The sequence below is a fragment of the Entelurus aequoreus genome, linkage group LG13 (assembly GCF_033978785.1).
Source record: "Entelurus aequoreus isolate RoL-2023_Sb linkage group LG13, RoL_Eaeq_v1.1, whole genome shotgun sequence".
Lineage (NCBI taxonomy): Eukaryota > Metazoa > Chordata > Actinopteri > Syngnathiformes > Syngnathidae > Entelurus > Entelurus aequoreus.
The window spans coordinates 5,327,381-5,344,880 of NC_084743.1; the positions used below are offsets into that span (position 1 = coordinate 5,327,381).

Sequence of the window (17,500 nt, forward strand, 5' to 3'; positions counted from 1 at the left end):
TGTAGTGTCAGTAGTACAGGTGTCAGTAGTACAAGTATAAAGTGTCATGCTGGAGCCTATCCCAGAAGAGTGATGCTGGAGCCTATACCAGCAGAGTGATGCTGGAGCCTATCCCAGCAGAGTGATGCTGGAGCCTATCCCAGCAGAGTGATGCTGGAGCCTATCCCAGCAGAGTGATGCAGTGTCAGTAGTACAAGTGTCAGTAGTACAAGTAAAGTGTCAGTATTACTGTAAAAAAAAAAAGAACAAGAAAAAATAACTGTTTACCTGAATGAAGGTTGCCATGACGACTACTGCCCTCTGGTGGCCGCAGGTGAGAACGTCAGGCTGAGTGGTGGCAGCTATTGCATCATGGAAGTTGCAGCTGTTCATGATGACGTCAGGACTGCAGCTATTGGCTGCTGCTTCACATGCACCTTTAGCACCTTTAGCACCTTCAGCGGCTTTAGCATCTTTAGCAGCTTTAGCGGCCGCTTTGTGTCTGACACGTGCAGCTTTCAGAGTCTGAGCTCTCAGCATCAGCACTGCTGCCTTGCCTATGGGCAGGAGGGCAGGAGTGTTAGAGGTGGTCTACAGTAGGAGGGGGGTGTGGTCTTACCTATGAGGCAGGAGAGACACAAAGCAAAGCCCAGAGCCAGAGACACTTGGCTGCTCATGCAGCTCCACCTCTGAGGTTCTCCCAGGAACACCATGGAACACAAGAAGGTGACCACCAGGGAGAGGAGCAGCAGGAAGCTTAGAACTGCATCGTTGGCCTTCACCAAAGGTGTGTTCACCTGGACCGCCAACACCACCTGCAACCAGCAACACACCTTTACAAACCACAGGTGTGTTCACCTGGACCACCAACACCACTTACAACCAGCAACACACCTTTACAAACCACAGGTGTGTTCACCTGCACCCAAAACACCACTTACAACCAGGTACACACCTTTACAAACCACAGGTGTGTTCACCTGCACCCAAAACACCACTTACAACCAGCAACACACCTTTACAAACCACAGGTGTGTTCACCTGCACCCAAAACACCACTTACAACCAGCAACACACCTTTACACTCTTTCTTTCTATGATTTCTATTGTTTCTCTGATTGTTTTCTCTGTTTTTTTCTATGATTGTTCTCTGCGATTATTTTATGTGATTGTTTCTATGATTGATTCTATGATTGTTTGTTTGTTTCTATTGTTTCTGTGATTTTTTTTCAAAGTTTTGTACAGAGACTACACTAACACTGTGTACACTGACTGTAATACCATTGTATATATAGTACTAACACTGTACAGTGTACAGAGACTACACTAACACTGTGTACATTGACTATACCAACACTGTGTATAAAGTACCAACACTGTGTATAAAGTACTAACACTGTGTATAAAGTACTAACACTGTGTATAAAGTACTAAGACTGTGTATAAAGTACTAACACTGTGTATAAAGTACTAACACTGTGTATAAAGTACTAACACTGTGTATAAAGTACTAACACTGTGTATAAAGTACTAACACTGTGTATAAAGTACTAACACTGTGTATAAAGTACTAACATGGTGTATAAAGTACTAACACTGTGTATAAAGTACTAACACTGTGTATAAAGTACTAACACTGTGTATAAAGTACCAACATGGTGTATAAAGTACTAACACTGTGTATAAAGTACTAACACTGTGTATAAAGTACTAACACTGTGTATAAAGTACATGACAAGAACTACAGTGAAGTGATGCAGGATTCTAACCCCGACAACAATGGTGAGGAGCGCTCCACAGGCGGAGATGGTGATGAGGGTGATGCCCAGAGGTTCTCCAAAGGCCAGGAACTCGATGATCTTTGACACGCAGGCATCATGGGCGTCATTAGACCAGTGGTCCTCGCTGCACAACACACACTCTCGTGCATCTGCCAACAACACCACACAAGCACATGACAGCTCAACAAAAACACAACTCACAGATCTCCCGTATCACACGTGCACAACTCACAGATCTCCCGTATCACACGTGCACAACTCACAGATCTCCCGTATCACACGTGCACAACTCACAGATCTCCCGTATCACACGTGCACAACTCACAGATCTCCCGTATCACACGTGCACAACTCACAGATCTCCCGTATCACACGTGCACAACTCACAGATCTCCCGTATCACACGTGCACAAAGTTATCATTCTTTTAACTTACAAGTGCTAGCATTCTAATATTAGCATGTTAGCTTTTTTTGCTAATTCTGCAGGTTTGCACCTCAGTGTCAAATGTGTTGTGGTGTACACACTATGATACGAGAGTGTAGGGGTGGTGTACACGCTATGATACGAGACTGTAGGGGTGGTGTACACGCTATGATACGAGACTGTAGGGGTGGTGTACACACTATGATACGAGAGTGTAGGGGTGGTGTACACGCTATGATACGAGACTGTAGGGGTGGTGTACACGCTATGATACGAGACTGTAGGGGTGGTGTACACACTGATACAAGGCTGTAGGGGTGGTGTACACACTATGATACGAGACTGTAGGGGTGGTGTACACACTATGATACGAGACTGTAGGGGTGGTGTAAACACTATGATACGAGACTGTAGGGGTGGTGTAAACACTATGATACGAGACTGTAGGGGTGGTGTACACACTATGATATGAGAGTGTAGGGGTGGTGTACACGCTATGATACGAGACTGTAGGGGTGGTGTACACACTATGATACGAGAGTGTAGGGGTGGTGTACACGCTATGATACGAGAGTGTAGGGGTGGTGTACACACTATGATATGAGAGTGTAGGGGTGGTGTACACGCTATGATACGAGACTGTAGGGGTGGTGTAAACACTATGATACGAGAGTGTAGGGGTGGTGTACACGCTATGATACGAGACTGTAGGGGTGGTGTACACGCTATGATACGAGACTGTAGGGGTGGTGTACACACTGATACAAGGCTGTAGGGGTGGTGTACACACTATGATACGAGACTGTAGGGGTGGTGTACACACTATGATACGAGACTGTAGGGGTGGTGTAAACACTATGATACGAGACTGTAGGGGTGGTGTACACACTATGATATGAGAGTGTAGGGGTGGTGTACACACTATGATATGAGAGTGTCGGGGTGGTGTACACGCTATGATACGAGACTGTAGGGGTGGTGTACACACTATGATACGAGACTGTAGGGGTGGTGTACACACTATGATACGAGACTGTAGGGGTGGTGTACACACTATGATACGAGACTGTAGGGGTGGTGTACACACTATGATACGAGACTGTAGGGGTGGTGTACACACTGATACGAGGCTGTAGGGGTGGTGTACACACTATGATACGAGACTGTAGGGGTGGTGTACACACTATGATACGAGACTGTAGGGGTGGTGTAAACACTATGATACGAGACTGTAGGGGTGGTGTAAACACTATGATACGAGACTGTAGGGGTGGTGTACACACTATGATATGAGAGTGTAGGGGTGGTGTACACACTATGATACGAGAGTGTAGGGGTGGTGTACACACTATGATACGAGAGTGTAGGGGTGGTGTACACACTATGATACGAGACTGTAGGGGTGGTGTACACACTATGATACGAGACTGTAGGGGTGGTGTAAACACTATGATACGAGACTGTAGGGGTGGTGTACACACTATGATATGAGAGTGTAGGGGTGGTGTACACACTATGATATGAGAGTGTAGGGGTGGTGTACACACTATGATATGAGAGTGTAGGGGTGGTGTACACACTATGATATGAGAGTGTAGGGGTGGTGTACACACTATGATATGAGAGTGTAGGGGTGGTGTACACACTATGATATGAGAGTGTAGGGGTGGTGTACACACTTGTCATGTTGCTGATCTCGCCATCAGCACACGGGATGCAGTCAAAGCAGCAGACGGCTTCGCCTTGTCGGATTCCTTTCCTGGTTCCAGGCCGGCAGTTGTCGCTGCAGACGGAGCGCGGAGGCTGAGGAGCAGAGTCAGGGTGAGTGAGGTCTTGTGTGGCGGAGCGCCAAGGAACACGATGACTGACTTGTAGCGCCCGGCTGTTCCACACGATGGCGTCGTCCAGCACGCTCATCTCCCCGCCGCTGCCGTTGGAGTGGCCCACGGTCACGTAGGTGATGTCGCCGTCGCCTCCCACGCCCCAGTTGATGATGTCATAGAAAGGCTCCACGTCGCCATCGGTGAAGAAGACGTCCTCGCCGGTGTGCGGCACTTTGAAGCGCACGTTCTTCAGGTAGTACATCAGCTGCACACAAAAGGCTGTTTATTCACGCAAATGAAATATATTTTTGATTCATTTAATATTATTAGTGCACCTTTTTGAAAGGCTTTTTTTACTAAAAATTATTAAGTTTGAATTTTGTTTTTTGCATTAAAAAATAAATTGACAGCAAAAGGTTTGTGTTTTAAAACTCACCTGAGTGGCTGCTTATGAGTAAAAACTCACCTGAGTGGCTGCTTGTGAGTAAAAACTCACCTGAGTGGCTGCTTGTGAGTAAAAACTCACCTGAGTGGCTGCTTGAGAGTAAAAACTCACCTGAGTGGCTGCTTGAGAGTAAAAACTCACCTGAGTGGCTGCTTGAGAGTAAAAACTCACCTGAGTGGCTGCTTGAGAGTAAAAACTCACCTGAGTGGCTGCTTGAGAGTAAAAACTCACCTGAGTGGCTGCTTGAGAGTAAAAACTCACCTGAGTGGCTGCTTGTGAGTAAAAACTCACCTGAGTGGCTGCTTGAGAGTAAAAACTCACCTGAGTGGCTGCTTGTGAGTAAAAACTCACCTGAGTGGCTGCTTGTGAGTAAAAACTCACCTGAGTGGCTGCTTGTGAGTAAAAACTCACCTGAGTGGCTGCTTGTGAGTACAAACTCACCTGAGTGGCTGCTTGTGAGTACAAACTCACCTGAGTGGCTGCTTGTGAGTACAAACTCACCTGAGTGGCTGCTTGTGAGTAAAAACTCACCTGAGTGGCTGCTTGTGAGTAAAAACTCACCTGAGTGGCTGCTTGTGAGTAAAAACTCACCTGAGTGGCTGCTTGTGAGTAAAAACTCACCTGAGTGGCTGCTTGTGAGTACAAACTCACCTGAGTGGCTGCTTGTGAGTACAAACTCACCTGAGTGGCTGCTTGTGAGTACAAACTCACCTGAGTGGCTGCTTGTGAGTACAAACTCACCTGAGTGGCTGCTTGTGAGTACAAACTCACCTGAGTGGCTGCTTGAGAGTACAAACTCACCTGAGTGGCTGCTTGTGAGTACAAACTCACCTGAGTGGCTGCTTGTGAGTACAAACTCACCTGAGTGGCTGCTTGTGAGTACAAACTCACCTGAGTGGCTGCTTGTGAGTACAAACTCACCTGAGTGGCTGCTTGTGAGTACAAACTCACCTGAGTGGCTGCTTGTGAGTACAAACTCACCTGAGTGGCTGCTTGTGAGTACAAACACTTTTATGAGTGGGACCCTTTTGGATCCCTGACAATTTTAGTGGGATTATTTAAAAGCTGTCATTGCTCAACAAAATAACAATGAATCAAAATCAGTGTTGTTATGAATTATTGACATATTTAATGCTCCAATTTCTTCATGTCAAATATTACACCTTGATATATTTTGGGGGGAAATATGGCATTAAAAAACAAAGTTTTCTATGACAAAAACGGGATAAAACTACGGTAACAAAAAAAACAACGTATTATTCTACAGTTGATCTATAAACTTAAGTGTTGGATGTAAAAATAATGTATGACATATTTTAACACTTTGATGAGTGGCACCCTGAGAATTTTCATTTTAAAACCGCTCAAAAAATGAACAATAAATCAAAATCAATGTTATGAATTATTGACCCATTCAAAGCAGCAATTACTTCACATCAAATATTACAAGTATTTTAACTTTGAACAATTAAACCTAAATGATACATTGAATTTATTTTGCTTATTTTATGCCATTTTTGTCAGAGAAAATGTAATTTTTTCATGCAATATTTCCCCCAAAAAGTATTTCAAAACAGAATACTTGACACGAAGTCATTGGAGCCTTAAATATGTCCATCATTCATAACAACATTGATTTGGATTAGGGATGTCCGATAATGGCTTTTTGCCGATATCCGATATTGTCCAACTCTTTAATTACCGATACCGATATCAACCGATACCGATATCAACCGATATATGCAGTCGTGGAATTAACACATTATTATGCCTAATTTGGACAACCAGGTATGGTGAAGATAAGGTACTTTTAAAAAAAAAAAGTAAAATAAGATAAATAAATTAAAAACATTTTCTTGAATAAAAAAGAAAGTACAACAATATAAAAACAGTTACATAGAAACTAGCAATGAATGAAAATGAGTAAAATTAAGTGTTAAAGGTTAGTACTATTAGTGGAGCAGCAGCACGCACAATCATGTGTGCTTACGGACTGTATCCCTTGCAGACTGTATTGATATATATTGATATATAATGTAGGAAGCAGAATATTAATAACAGAAAGAAACAACCCTTTTGTGTGAATGAGTGTAAATGGGGGAGGGAGGTTTTTTGGCTTGGTGCACTAATTGTAAGTGTATCTTGTGTTTTTTAGGTTGATTTAATAAAAAAAAATTTAAAAAAATTTAAAAAACGATACCGATAATTTCCGATATTACATTTTAACGCATATATCGGCCGATAATATCGGCCTGCCGACATCTCTAATTTGGATGCATTACTATTTTTGAGCAATGACAGTTTCAAACAAAAATAGCAGCCTGCACGGCAACTTTTTAATCGTACATTTCCCCAGTTTGCTCTTTTATTACACTTTTTTATTTGAAGTCTTGTTAGAGGGTGCCCTTGAAAAAGCAAACGTGAAGTGAAGTGAATTTATATTTATATAGCGCTTTTCTCTAGTGACTCAAAGCGCTTTACATAGTGAAAGCCAATATCTAAGTTCCATTTAAAGCAGTGTGGGTGGCACTGGGAGCAGGTGGGTAAAGTGTCTTGCCCAAGGACACAACGGCAGTGACTAGGATGGCGGAAGCGGGAATCGAACCTGGAACCCTCAAGTTGCTGGCACGACCTCTCTACCAACCGAGCTATACCGCCCACTGCAGAGGACGCCAGGCTATGAAATAGGCCTACCTGCCAGGGCTCAAAGTTGGCGATGTCAGCACAGCCGATCCCGAGGAAAGGTCCCTGGTGGTCCTGGCAGTGCTCCAGGGCGTGCAGGGCGTGGGCCACGGCGTACACGGCCTTATAGACGCTGCGGGACACGTAGGACACCTTTTTAGCCGGAGGAGGCGAGTCCGGAGCGGCCGAGGAGGACGCTCACCTGTAGGTGATGCGTAGCTGCGACACGTCCGAGTAGGTGCTGTTGAGCCGCGCCAGGGACTCGCTGCCAGTACACAAGCCGTCAGGACCCAGCCTGCCTGTCCCGTCGAACACCCGCGTCCTCTCTTCGGACTTCCTCTGAGCGAGGGCGTAGTCCAGCGTGCAGTTGAAGGCCTGTAAGACACTTCCTGTCATTCGAGGCCCGTTTGGCTCATTAAAGTCCATTTAGGCTCCGACCGTCTCCCAGAACTCCTCCGTGAGGGGATCGGCGTAAGGGTCCAAGTCCAACAGGTGTTGCTGAAGACCAGGAATGTCCGCCCTCTTCACCCCGAAGCCAAGGGTGCCACCCAGCACCGAGCTCGCCTGCACACAATCAAAGCATCAAGGTTACTGGTGCCACTTCACCGAAGATCTAACGCAGGGATGTCCAAAGTGCGGCCCGCCGGCCATTTTTTAACGGCCCATTTTAAAATACGATTAAAAACATAAAAAGTGGTATGAAAGAGCAAATAGGTGAAATGTAACAAGAAAATGTTGCAATGTTCACTCTAATAACAGGCTGTTTCTTTCTTTAAAAAATAATAATGAATTAAAATCAATGTTATTATGAATTATTGACCTATTCAAGGCTCCAATTACGTCACATTAAATATTGCACTTTGAGATATTTTTTGGGAAAATGTTGCATATTTTGTGTTTGCCGTATAAAAAAATTGAGCTGTCTTTTTTTTTTTAAAAGAAGGGCCTGAAAACGAACAAACAAAAAACATACAAAAATACAACTTATAATTGACGGATAGATCTGAAGTTGATCTCGAGATTATTGTGTTAAAAGTAAACAGTAAAAAAAAATTATAATTTATTTTTTAACACTTTAATGAGTAGGACCCTTTTGTAATAATAATAATATAATTTATAATATATATATATATATATATATATATATATATATATATATATATATATATATATATATATATATATATATATATATATATATATATATATATATATATATATATAATTTATAATATATATATATATAATAATATAATAATATTTTTTGTGTGATTTGTTTTTAAGTGTCATTGCTCAAAAAATAATAATGAATTAAAATCAATGGTGTTATGAGTTATTGACCTTTTTAAGGCTCCAATTATTATATAATCTCAAATATCCCACTTAAAAATGTTATTGGGTGAAAATATTGCATATTTTGTGTTTTTTCCATAAAAAAACAGGGTTTTCTTTGACAAAAAGAGCATACGACTTCAATCTTTAAAAAACGTTATATTGACAGACAGACCTAATGTTGATCTATGGATTTAAAGGGCTACTGAAATTACATTTTTTTATTTAAACGGGGATAGCAGATCCATTCTATGTGTCATACTTGATCATTTTGCGATATTGCCATATTTTTGCTGAAAGGATTTAGTATAGAACAACGTCGATAAAGTTCGCAACTTTTGGTCTCTGATAAAAAAAAGCCTTGCCTGTACCGGAAGTAGCGTGACGTTGTCAGTTGTTCACTCCCTCATATTTTCCTATTGTTTTCAACGCAGCTAGGGCGATTCGGACCATTACCCCATTAATTTGAGCGAGGATGAAAGATTCGTGGATGAGGAACTTTAGAGTGACGGACTAGAATGCAGTGAAATACATATTTTTTTTTAGCTCTGACCGTAACTTAGGTACAAGCTGGCTCATTGGATTCCACACTCTCTCCTTTTTCTATTGTGGATCACGGATTTGTATTTTAAACCACCTGGGATACTATATCCTCTTGAAAATGAGAGTCGAGCACGCAAAATGGACATTCAGTGCCTTTTATCTCCAGACAATACATCGGCGAAATGCTTTAGCTACGAGCTAACGTGATAGCATCGTGCTTTAACTGCATATAGAAACAAAAGAAATAAACCCCTGACTGGAAGGATAGATAGAAAATCAACAATACTATTAAACCGTGGACATGTAAATACACGGTTAATGCTTTCCAGGCTGGCGAAGGTTAACAATGCTGTGCTAACGACGCCATTGAAGCTAACTTAGCAACCGGACCGCACAGAGCTATGCTAAAAACATTAGCTCTCCACCTACGCCAGCCAGCCTTCATCTGCTCATCAACACCCGTGCTGACCTGCGTTCCAGCGATCGGCAGAAGGACGAAGGACTTCACCCGATGCGTTTGGCGGCCCGGAGACGTAGGAAGTCAAGGTGAGGTCGGCGGCTAGCGCGTCTGCTCTCCAACAAAGTCCTCCTGGTTGTGTTGCTGTAGTCCGCTGCTAATACACCGATCCCACCTACAACTGTCTTCTTTGCAGCCTTCATTGCTCATTAAACAAATTGCAAAAGATGTCCAGAATACTGTGGAATTATGAAATGAAAACAGAGCTTTTTGTATAGGATTCTACGGGGTACCATAACTTCCGTTTAACTGACTACGTCACGCGCATACGTCATCGTACCGCGACGTTTCAGCCGGATATTTCCCGGGAAATTTAAAATGTCACTTTATAAGTTAACCCGGCCGTATTGGCATGTGTTGCAATGTTAAGATTTCATCATTGATATATAAACTATCAGACTGCGTGGTCGCTAGTAGTGGCTTTCAGTAGGCCTTTAAAACTTGAATAATAATAAAAATAATAATACTGAATAACGACACCTTTTTTTTAACAAATCCCTTTGGGGTCCCCGGGATTAAGCCTGAGTGGAGGCCTAAATGTATATTTTTTATACATATATTGTATTGGCTTTTAAAATAAAAAAATATCAAAATGGCCCCCGCTTGCTTTGATTTTTCAGTCTGCGGCCCTCAGTGGAAAAAGTTTGGACACCCCTGATCTAACGGTACCGTAAAAAACAAACATAAGTTGTCTGCTTGGCGGGCAAACAGGCATACACGTAGCACACCAACCACGTACACGCAGCCATTCCCCAGGTCAACAACACAAACATGTCTGCTAGGAGGCACGCAAAAGTAGGCTTCACTTTTTAAAAAGCGATAGCTCCATGCTAATTTATATTGGAAATGCCATAAACACGCTACTAAATATCATCGGCGATTTTACATGGCGATTTCAACACCTCCAAACGTGTTAATAAAAACTACCACTAAGATGCATGTTACAATCAAACAGCTGGTGTGTAATAAGTACAATACTTACAGTATTAACACTGTGTAGGGCGCAACAAGAGACACATTCCACCTAATGGCTACTACTACCATTCACTTTTGAACCGAGACGGTAACAATTCCCATTACCTGTGAATCGACACCGGTACTTAATTTAGTACTTTGGTGTGTAAATAAATATTGTTTATTTTCTGTTACAAGCGGCCCTCAGATGGGCTCCACAATTGCAATGTGGCCCTCCTTAGAAAATGAGTTTGCCACTCCCGACATGAGTGTGCTCTCAGTGCTGCTGGAGTGATCGGCAAGTGCCCAAGTGCGAAGAGCAACCCAGGTACCGGAACACGGCACCTTTGGGTTTTACGTAGGGATGTCCGATAATGGCTTTTTGCCGATATCCGATATTGTCCAACTCTTTAATTACCGATATCAACCGATACCGATATCAACCGATATATACAGTCGTGGAATTAACACATTATTATGCCTAATTTGGACAACCATGTATGGTGAAGATAAGGTACTTTTTTTTTTTAAATAATAAAATAAGATAACTAAATTAAAAACATTTTCTTGAATAAAAAAGAAAGTAAAACAATATAAAAACAGTTACATAGAAACTAGTAATTAATGAAAATGAGTAAAATTAACTGTTAAAGGTTAGTACTATTAGTGGAGCAGCAGCATGCACAATCATGTGTGCTTACGGACTGTATCCCTTGCAGACTGTATTGATATATATTGATATATAATGTAGGAAGCAGAATATTGATAACAGAAAGAAATGGGTGGAGGGAGGTGTTTTGGGTTGGTGCACTAATTGTAAGTGTATCTTGTGTTTTTTATGTTGATTTAATAAATAAAATTTTAAAAAAAAAATTAAAAAAACGATACAGATAATAAAAAAAACGATACCGATAATTTCCGATATTACATTTTAACGCATTTATTGGCCGATATTATCGGACATCCCTAGTTTTACGTGAACCAGTGCCCGGAAGAACCTGCGGGATTCGGTCGGTGCCAAAAAAGTACCGGATTCGGTACCCATTCCTACACACTACTGCCATCTAGTGTCTTGGTATTGTCATTGCAAGCAAAGTCTACTGTTTAATACTCACAAACAAAAGTCGGAAGTGTAAAAAAGAAGATATATCACCTGGAAAGTTTAATGTTAAATAAAAAAAGGATTAAATGAGTAAATAAAGAACATATATTATTGGTAGCGCTGGTTTCAAATCGGGTAGAAATGTGAAAACTGGTTTTTACCCCCGGTTGCTTGAGGAGGGCCGAGGTGACCCAGGCCTCGCTGGCGATCCAAGTCCGGTCGGTCACGTTGTGCCGGATCAGCTCAGGGACCAGAGGACTGAGGTCCACGTCCGAGGAGAAGACCACAATGATCTTGGCCGTGGACTCCACGATGGTCTGGGCGATCCTCTGGATGTCTTCAGGAGAACTCCCCTGGCGGAGAACGTTGACGTGATGGTGTGAAGCAGCAGAGATGATGTCATGATGAACAATAGCCACCTTAGGGAGGGTCTCGGAGAAGGCGATGCAGACCCCGGCCTCCTCCACCTGCTCCTTGAAGTCTTTGATGCCGTACTTGCCGTAGTCGTCGTCCGAGGCCACCGTGCCCACCCAAGTCCAGTTGAAGTGCAGGACCAGCTGGGCCATGGCTGAGGACTGGTGCTTGTCGTTGGGGATGGTCCTCAGGAAGGTGGGGAACTGGAACTTGCTCTCCAGGGCGGAGCAGGACGAGGAGTAGCTGACCTAAAGGATGGGAGGAGCTTGTTCTCGTGAGGATGAGCGTCGGACTTGCAACCTTTTGGCAACAAAGTCAAGTGTTTCCTACGTTTTAGGGAGGTGGATTTCCCACATTTGATCCTTTTTATGAATATTATATCATTTTAAAATGAGGCTGAAGTTAGCTCCAAAACAAATGAATGATATTTGAATTGAAATGTCACTTTTTAATGGAATAATTGTGTCACTAAAGCAAAATTATTTTTGGGGAAAATATTGCATAAAAAAACAAAAATGGCGTAAAATAAGCAAAAAAATTCTAACTTATAATCGACGGATAGATCTGGAGTTGAAGCAAAATCAATGTTGTTATGAATTATTGACATACTTAAGGCGCCAATTACTTAACAAATATTACACTTTGAAATTTTTTTGGGGGAAAATATATAGAAAAATCAATCAATGTTTATTTATATAGCCCTAAATCACAAGTGTCTCAAAGGGCTGCACAAGCCACAACGACATCCTCGGTACAAAGCCCACATAAGGGTACGAAAACAACGTTTTCTATGACAAAAACGGCATGAAATAAACAAATAAATGAAAACTTATAATCGGCGGAGAGATCTGGAGTTGATCTACAGATTTAAGCTCTGAAAGTAAAAATAAAATATCTACGAATTATTTGAACACTTTTATGAGAGGGACCCTTTATAAATATATACTGTATAAATATAATAAAATAATAAATACTATAAAAACTAAATAAATAAATAAAAACTTACAATCGACGGATAGATCTGAAGTCGATCGAGGGATTTAAGCGTTGAAAGTATTAAAAACATGATCATTTATAACTTATTTTAACACTTTTATGAGTGGGACCCTTTTGGATCTCTAAGAATTTTAGTGGGATTTTTTAAAAACTGTTATTGCTAAAAAAAATAATAATAATAATAATGACTCAAAATCAATGTTAGTAATTATTGACATATTTAAGGCGCCAATTACTTCACAACAAATATTACACTTTGAAACATTTTTTTTCGGGAAAATATCATATAAAAAAAAGAACGTTTTCTATGACAACAATGGCAATATATAAAAAAATAAACACAATCGACGGATAGATCTGAAGGTGATCTAGAGATTTTTGAGGAAGAGCGTCGGACTTGCAACCTTTAGGGAGGTGGATTTCCCAGGTTTGATCGGTTTTTATGAATATTGTATCATTTTAAAATGAGGCTGAAGTTAGCTCCAACACAAATGACAGCAGAATGTTACATTTGAATTGAAATGTAATTTGTTCATGTAATAATTGTGTCAGGAGAGCAAAACAACAACAATGTTATCAGGACTAATGTGGTCAAAGTGCCAGGAAAGGATTAAATGTGCCTTTATTGCATTTTAGAAGAAAAGTTATACAAACCAGAAATGTTCTTACATTTAAGATGTATTTACATTTTTGTTTTCTCTCGTTATTTTTGCTCTGGTGACACAATTATTGAACGATCGTAACATTTTAAGTGAAAAGTATCAGTCTGCTATCGACTATCAGTATCGCCCACTATTCCGCTTCTTTAAAAGCTGTAACTAAAGCTGGCTCTCCAATTAGCTAAGTACCCTACGTTGAAAAATATGTTTACTTTTTAAGAGTTTATACCGAGAATTTTGTGAAACCAAAAAGCATAGAAAGTGCTAATGCTAGCTACGTTAGCTTTAGCGATTAGCATGAGCATGATATGCTTAGAACCCTACTGGAGACAACAAACGTACATTTGAAGTAAATAAATGTTATATTGTGAACTTAACACACTTACAGACGTTGTTTGGGCAAGAAATTAATTGATAAGTCCGCGTAGAAACAAACTATTAGACTACTTCTGGTTCAAAACAAGGAACAGGAAGTCACACTTTTAAAGGGCAAACCTGCAATGAGCAAAAACGACCACAAGATGGTGCTGTTTCTACAATGACTCAAACAAAACAATGAACAAAAGTGCCCACAAGATGGTGCTGTTTCTACAATGATTAAATACAGAATGACTCAGGGAGAATAACAATAGTCATCCCTCGTTTATTGCGACTAATTGTTTGCACGCCTGCCTGTGATCAACACATTTCTTAGGATTATTATTAATACATCTAACATTTTAAATTTCAGCATTTTAAATACGTTTTTAACACGATTAAAGCCCTCTAAACATGAAATATTAACCATACCTTTTTACCCGATATAGTAGCCTGGAGTGTGTTCTACTGTAGATTCCATTCGGGTCTGAGGCTAACTTCTTTAAAAGTGGTTATTAGCCCTCCTCACAGCTGTCACACACACATGTAAAGACTTCTTAAAACTTTAAAAACTACTTAACTGTAACATGAAAACCTAAATAAGTACTTGAATGTACCAACTGGCTGCTAAAGCCAGCTCTCCAATTAGCTAAATACCCTACGATGAAAAAGATGATTACTTTTTAAGAGTTTATACCGAGAGATTATTGATACCAAATAAATGCCATTGTAAACTGAAAGTGCTACGTTAGCTTTAGCGATTAGCATGATATGCTAAACATGCAACATTTGAAGTAAATAAATGTTATATTGTGAACTTAACACACTTACAGACGTTGTTTGGGCAAGAAATTAATTGATAAGTCCACGTAGAAACAAACTATTAGACTTCTACTTCTGGTTCAAAACAAGGAACAGGAAGTCGCTCTTTTAAACGGCAAACCTGCAATGAGCAAAAACGACCACAAGATGGTGCTGTTTCTACAATGACTCAAACAAAGCAATGAGCAAAAGTGACCACAAGATGGTGCTGTTTCTACAATGACTCAAACAAAGCAATGAGCAAAAGTGCCCACAAGATGGTGCTGTTTCTACAATGATTAAATACAGAATTACACAGGGAGAATAACTATAGTCATCCCTCGTTTATTGCGACTAATTGTTTGCACGCCTGCCTGGGATCAACACATTTCTTAGGATTATTATTAATACATCTAACATTTTAAATTCCAGTCTTCTAAATACGTTTTTAACACGATTAAAGCCCTCTAAACATGAAATATTAACCATATCTATGTACCTTTCCCCCCAATATAGCAGCCTTAGGTGTGTTCTACTGTAGATGACAGTACTCACTGGTAGCCAGAGGATCCTCCAAGCGTCATTACACCTTCTAAATGGTTATGTTATTATTAGCCTGTCTTGGTCGCACCTTACCTGGGGGAAATGGTAAAGTCCGAGGATCCTGGCAGTGGCGATGGACAAGTCGGACCCCCCCGCCCCCACAAGAGCGGCCAGAGGCGCCCCGGTGCCACAGCGGTAGTTTGGTACGGCCTCGTCCTGGCCGCTCAGGTACGTGAGCGTTCCTTCCACCGCCTTGGAGATGGTGAAGCAGGAGTCGTAGATGACGTAACCCAGGTCGGTGTTGGGCAGCAGGTCGGCCATGTTGTTTATTTCATGGATGGCAAACAACATGGTCTGAGTCCAGCGGAAGGTGCGGTCGTTGAAGCTACGATAGACGGGAAGACAGCAAGCGCTAACTTTTCACGAGACACACCCGATCAAATTCCACTTTTAAACTTCGAGTTCTGTCCGAGTCGTCACCACATTTGACTTGAACAAATAAAAGCTAACATCATTTCCTGCTTTTACTATAGTCTAAAAATGCTAAAAGCATGCTAACATTGACATGCTATCGATTTATGCTAGCACCTTAGCTAATTTTGTACATTCAAACCTAAAATCCTGGCTTTCATTACTCGGCCCTGTGCTAACTGTTCTTTTTATTCAAGCTTTGTAGCTCATTTTCTACATTTCAAACAAAAAATAATAGCTTTTGTTACGTGTTGCCTACTTGGAAGTGTTCTGTTCCCATGTTAAATGCCTTATGCTAACAATTTAGCTCATTTTGTACATTGAAACCTATATTAATATCACAATTATATTAACTGACCCCATGTTAACATGGTAACATTAACATGCTAACGTTGTACGCTACCTTTTTTATCACAATTTTTGTACATTTTAATCTAAAAATAATGGATTTAGTTACTTGGAGCCCACTTGGAAGCGTACTGTTCCCATGTTAAATGTTTTAATGCTAACAATTTAGCTAATTAGAAACCTATATTAATCTTGCAATTGTTCAAAATGACCCAATGTTAGCATGGTAACATTAGCATGCTAACGTTTTATGCTAGCATTATAGCAGATTTGTTTGTATATTTAAACCTTAAAATCATGGATTTCAGTACCGGGCACCATCTTGGAAGTGTGCTACATGATCCATGTTAGCATGATGTTTTATGTAAACAATTTGCTTCATTCAAACCTCAATTCACAGTTTTTTTACTTGCCACCCTCTTTGAAGTGTGTTGACGTTCTCATGTTAGCATGCTAACCTGTTATACTAGTATTTTAGCTAGTTTTGTACATTTAAACCTATAAGTCACGGATTTTGTTATTGGGCGTCGTCTTGAAAGCGTGTGTAGCTTCCATGTTAGCAATGCTAACATCTCATGCCAACAAGTTAACTGATTTTAAATGTTTTAATCTAAAAATAATGGATTCCGATACTTTACTCCACCTTCCCAGTGTACTGTTACCATGTTTGCGTGTTAACAGTTTTATGCTAGGATTTCGCTACTTGGAGGCATCTTTGAAGTATGCTAACTGTTAGCATGCTAACATTTTTAACCAATTTTGCTGGTGTGCACATAAGGGTCATTGTCTTCATTACTGGGCGCTATCTCGCTAGGATGTTAACGTTAGCATATTTTTTTTTACATGTGTGTAGCTTTAATGCTAATGAACTATTGTGTAGTTGATCCATTTTGACATAAACACTGAAACTCTGCAGTTGTTAAACATAACAGATGTTATTTGTCACATACAACAAAGGTAATGGAACAGGAGGAGGCAACCATTAGCCATGTTAGCATAGCTAAATGCTAACGCTGCATTTTAACATCACGCTAGGTTAGCATCTTCACTGGAAAAAAATCTAAATCAAATACCCACGTCTGTAACTGACTGACGGGACAGTTGGCATAGCTCCGGGCTTTACTTTTAAGATGTGTAGCAAAGCCTGCTTTGTTGAAAAGTTGTAGATTTGTTTAATCATAAAAATATTACTGCTATAACGTGATTAAAAAGTATATTTTACATAATAGGGGACTTTGAAAAAATGATCTAACGTTCATAAAAACCTTGACGTTATATTCTTTAGCATTTATTTACATGCTACAAAAAAACACGATCTATGTGATATC

General features: G+C 40.5%; 1 protein-coding gene across 3 annotated transcripts in view; it reads right to left on the minus strand.

Annotated features, from left to right (window-relative positions):
* LOC133663720 (vomeronasal type-2 receptor 1) overlaps positions 1-17,500 on the minus strand; it is a 20,395-nt gene that overhangs the window by 1,666 nt on the left and 1,229 nt on the right. For 2 of the 3 annotated variants that reach the window (XM_062068404.1, XM_062068406.1), the window contains exons 2-12: positions 15,447-15,738; positions 12,003-12,245; positions 11,745-11,936; positions 7,574-7,699; positions 7,338-7,510; positions 7,148-7,268; positions 4,055-4,273; positions 3,865-3,988; positions 1,749-1,909; positions 599-794; positions 268-536 (exon numbers count right to left, since the gene is read on the minus strand). In XM_062068404.1, the coding sequence (XP_061924388.1) occupies positions 268-536; positions 599-794; positions 1,749-1,909; positions 3,865-3,988; positions 4,055-4,273; positions 7,148-7,268; positions 7,338-7,510; positions 7,574-7,699; positions 11,745-11,936; positions 12,003-12,245; positions 15,447-15,738 (2,116 nt within the window). Of the gene's footprint in view, positions 1-267; positions 537-598; positions 795-1,748; positions 1,910-3,864; positions 3,989-4,054; positions 4,274-7,147; positions 7,269-7,337; positions 7,511-7,573; positions 7,700-11,744; positions 11,937-12,002; positions 12,246-15,446; positions 15,739-16,460; positions 16,502-17,500 lie in introns of those variants that run through there. The other variant, XM_062068405.1, reaches the window with a different exon arrangement.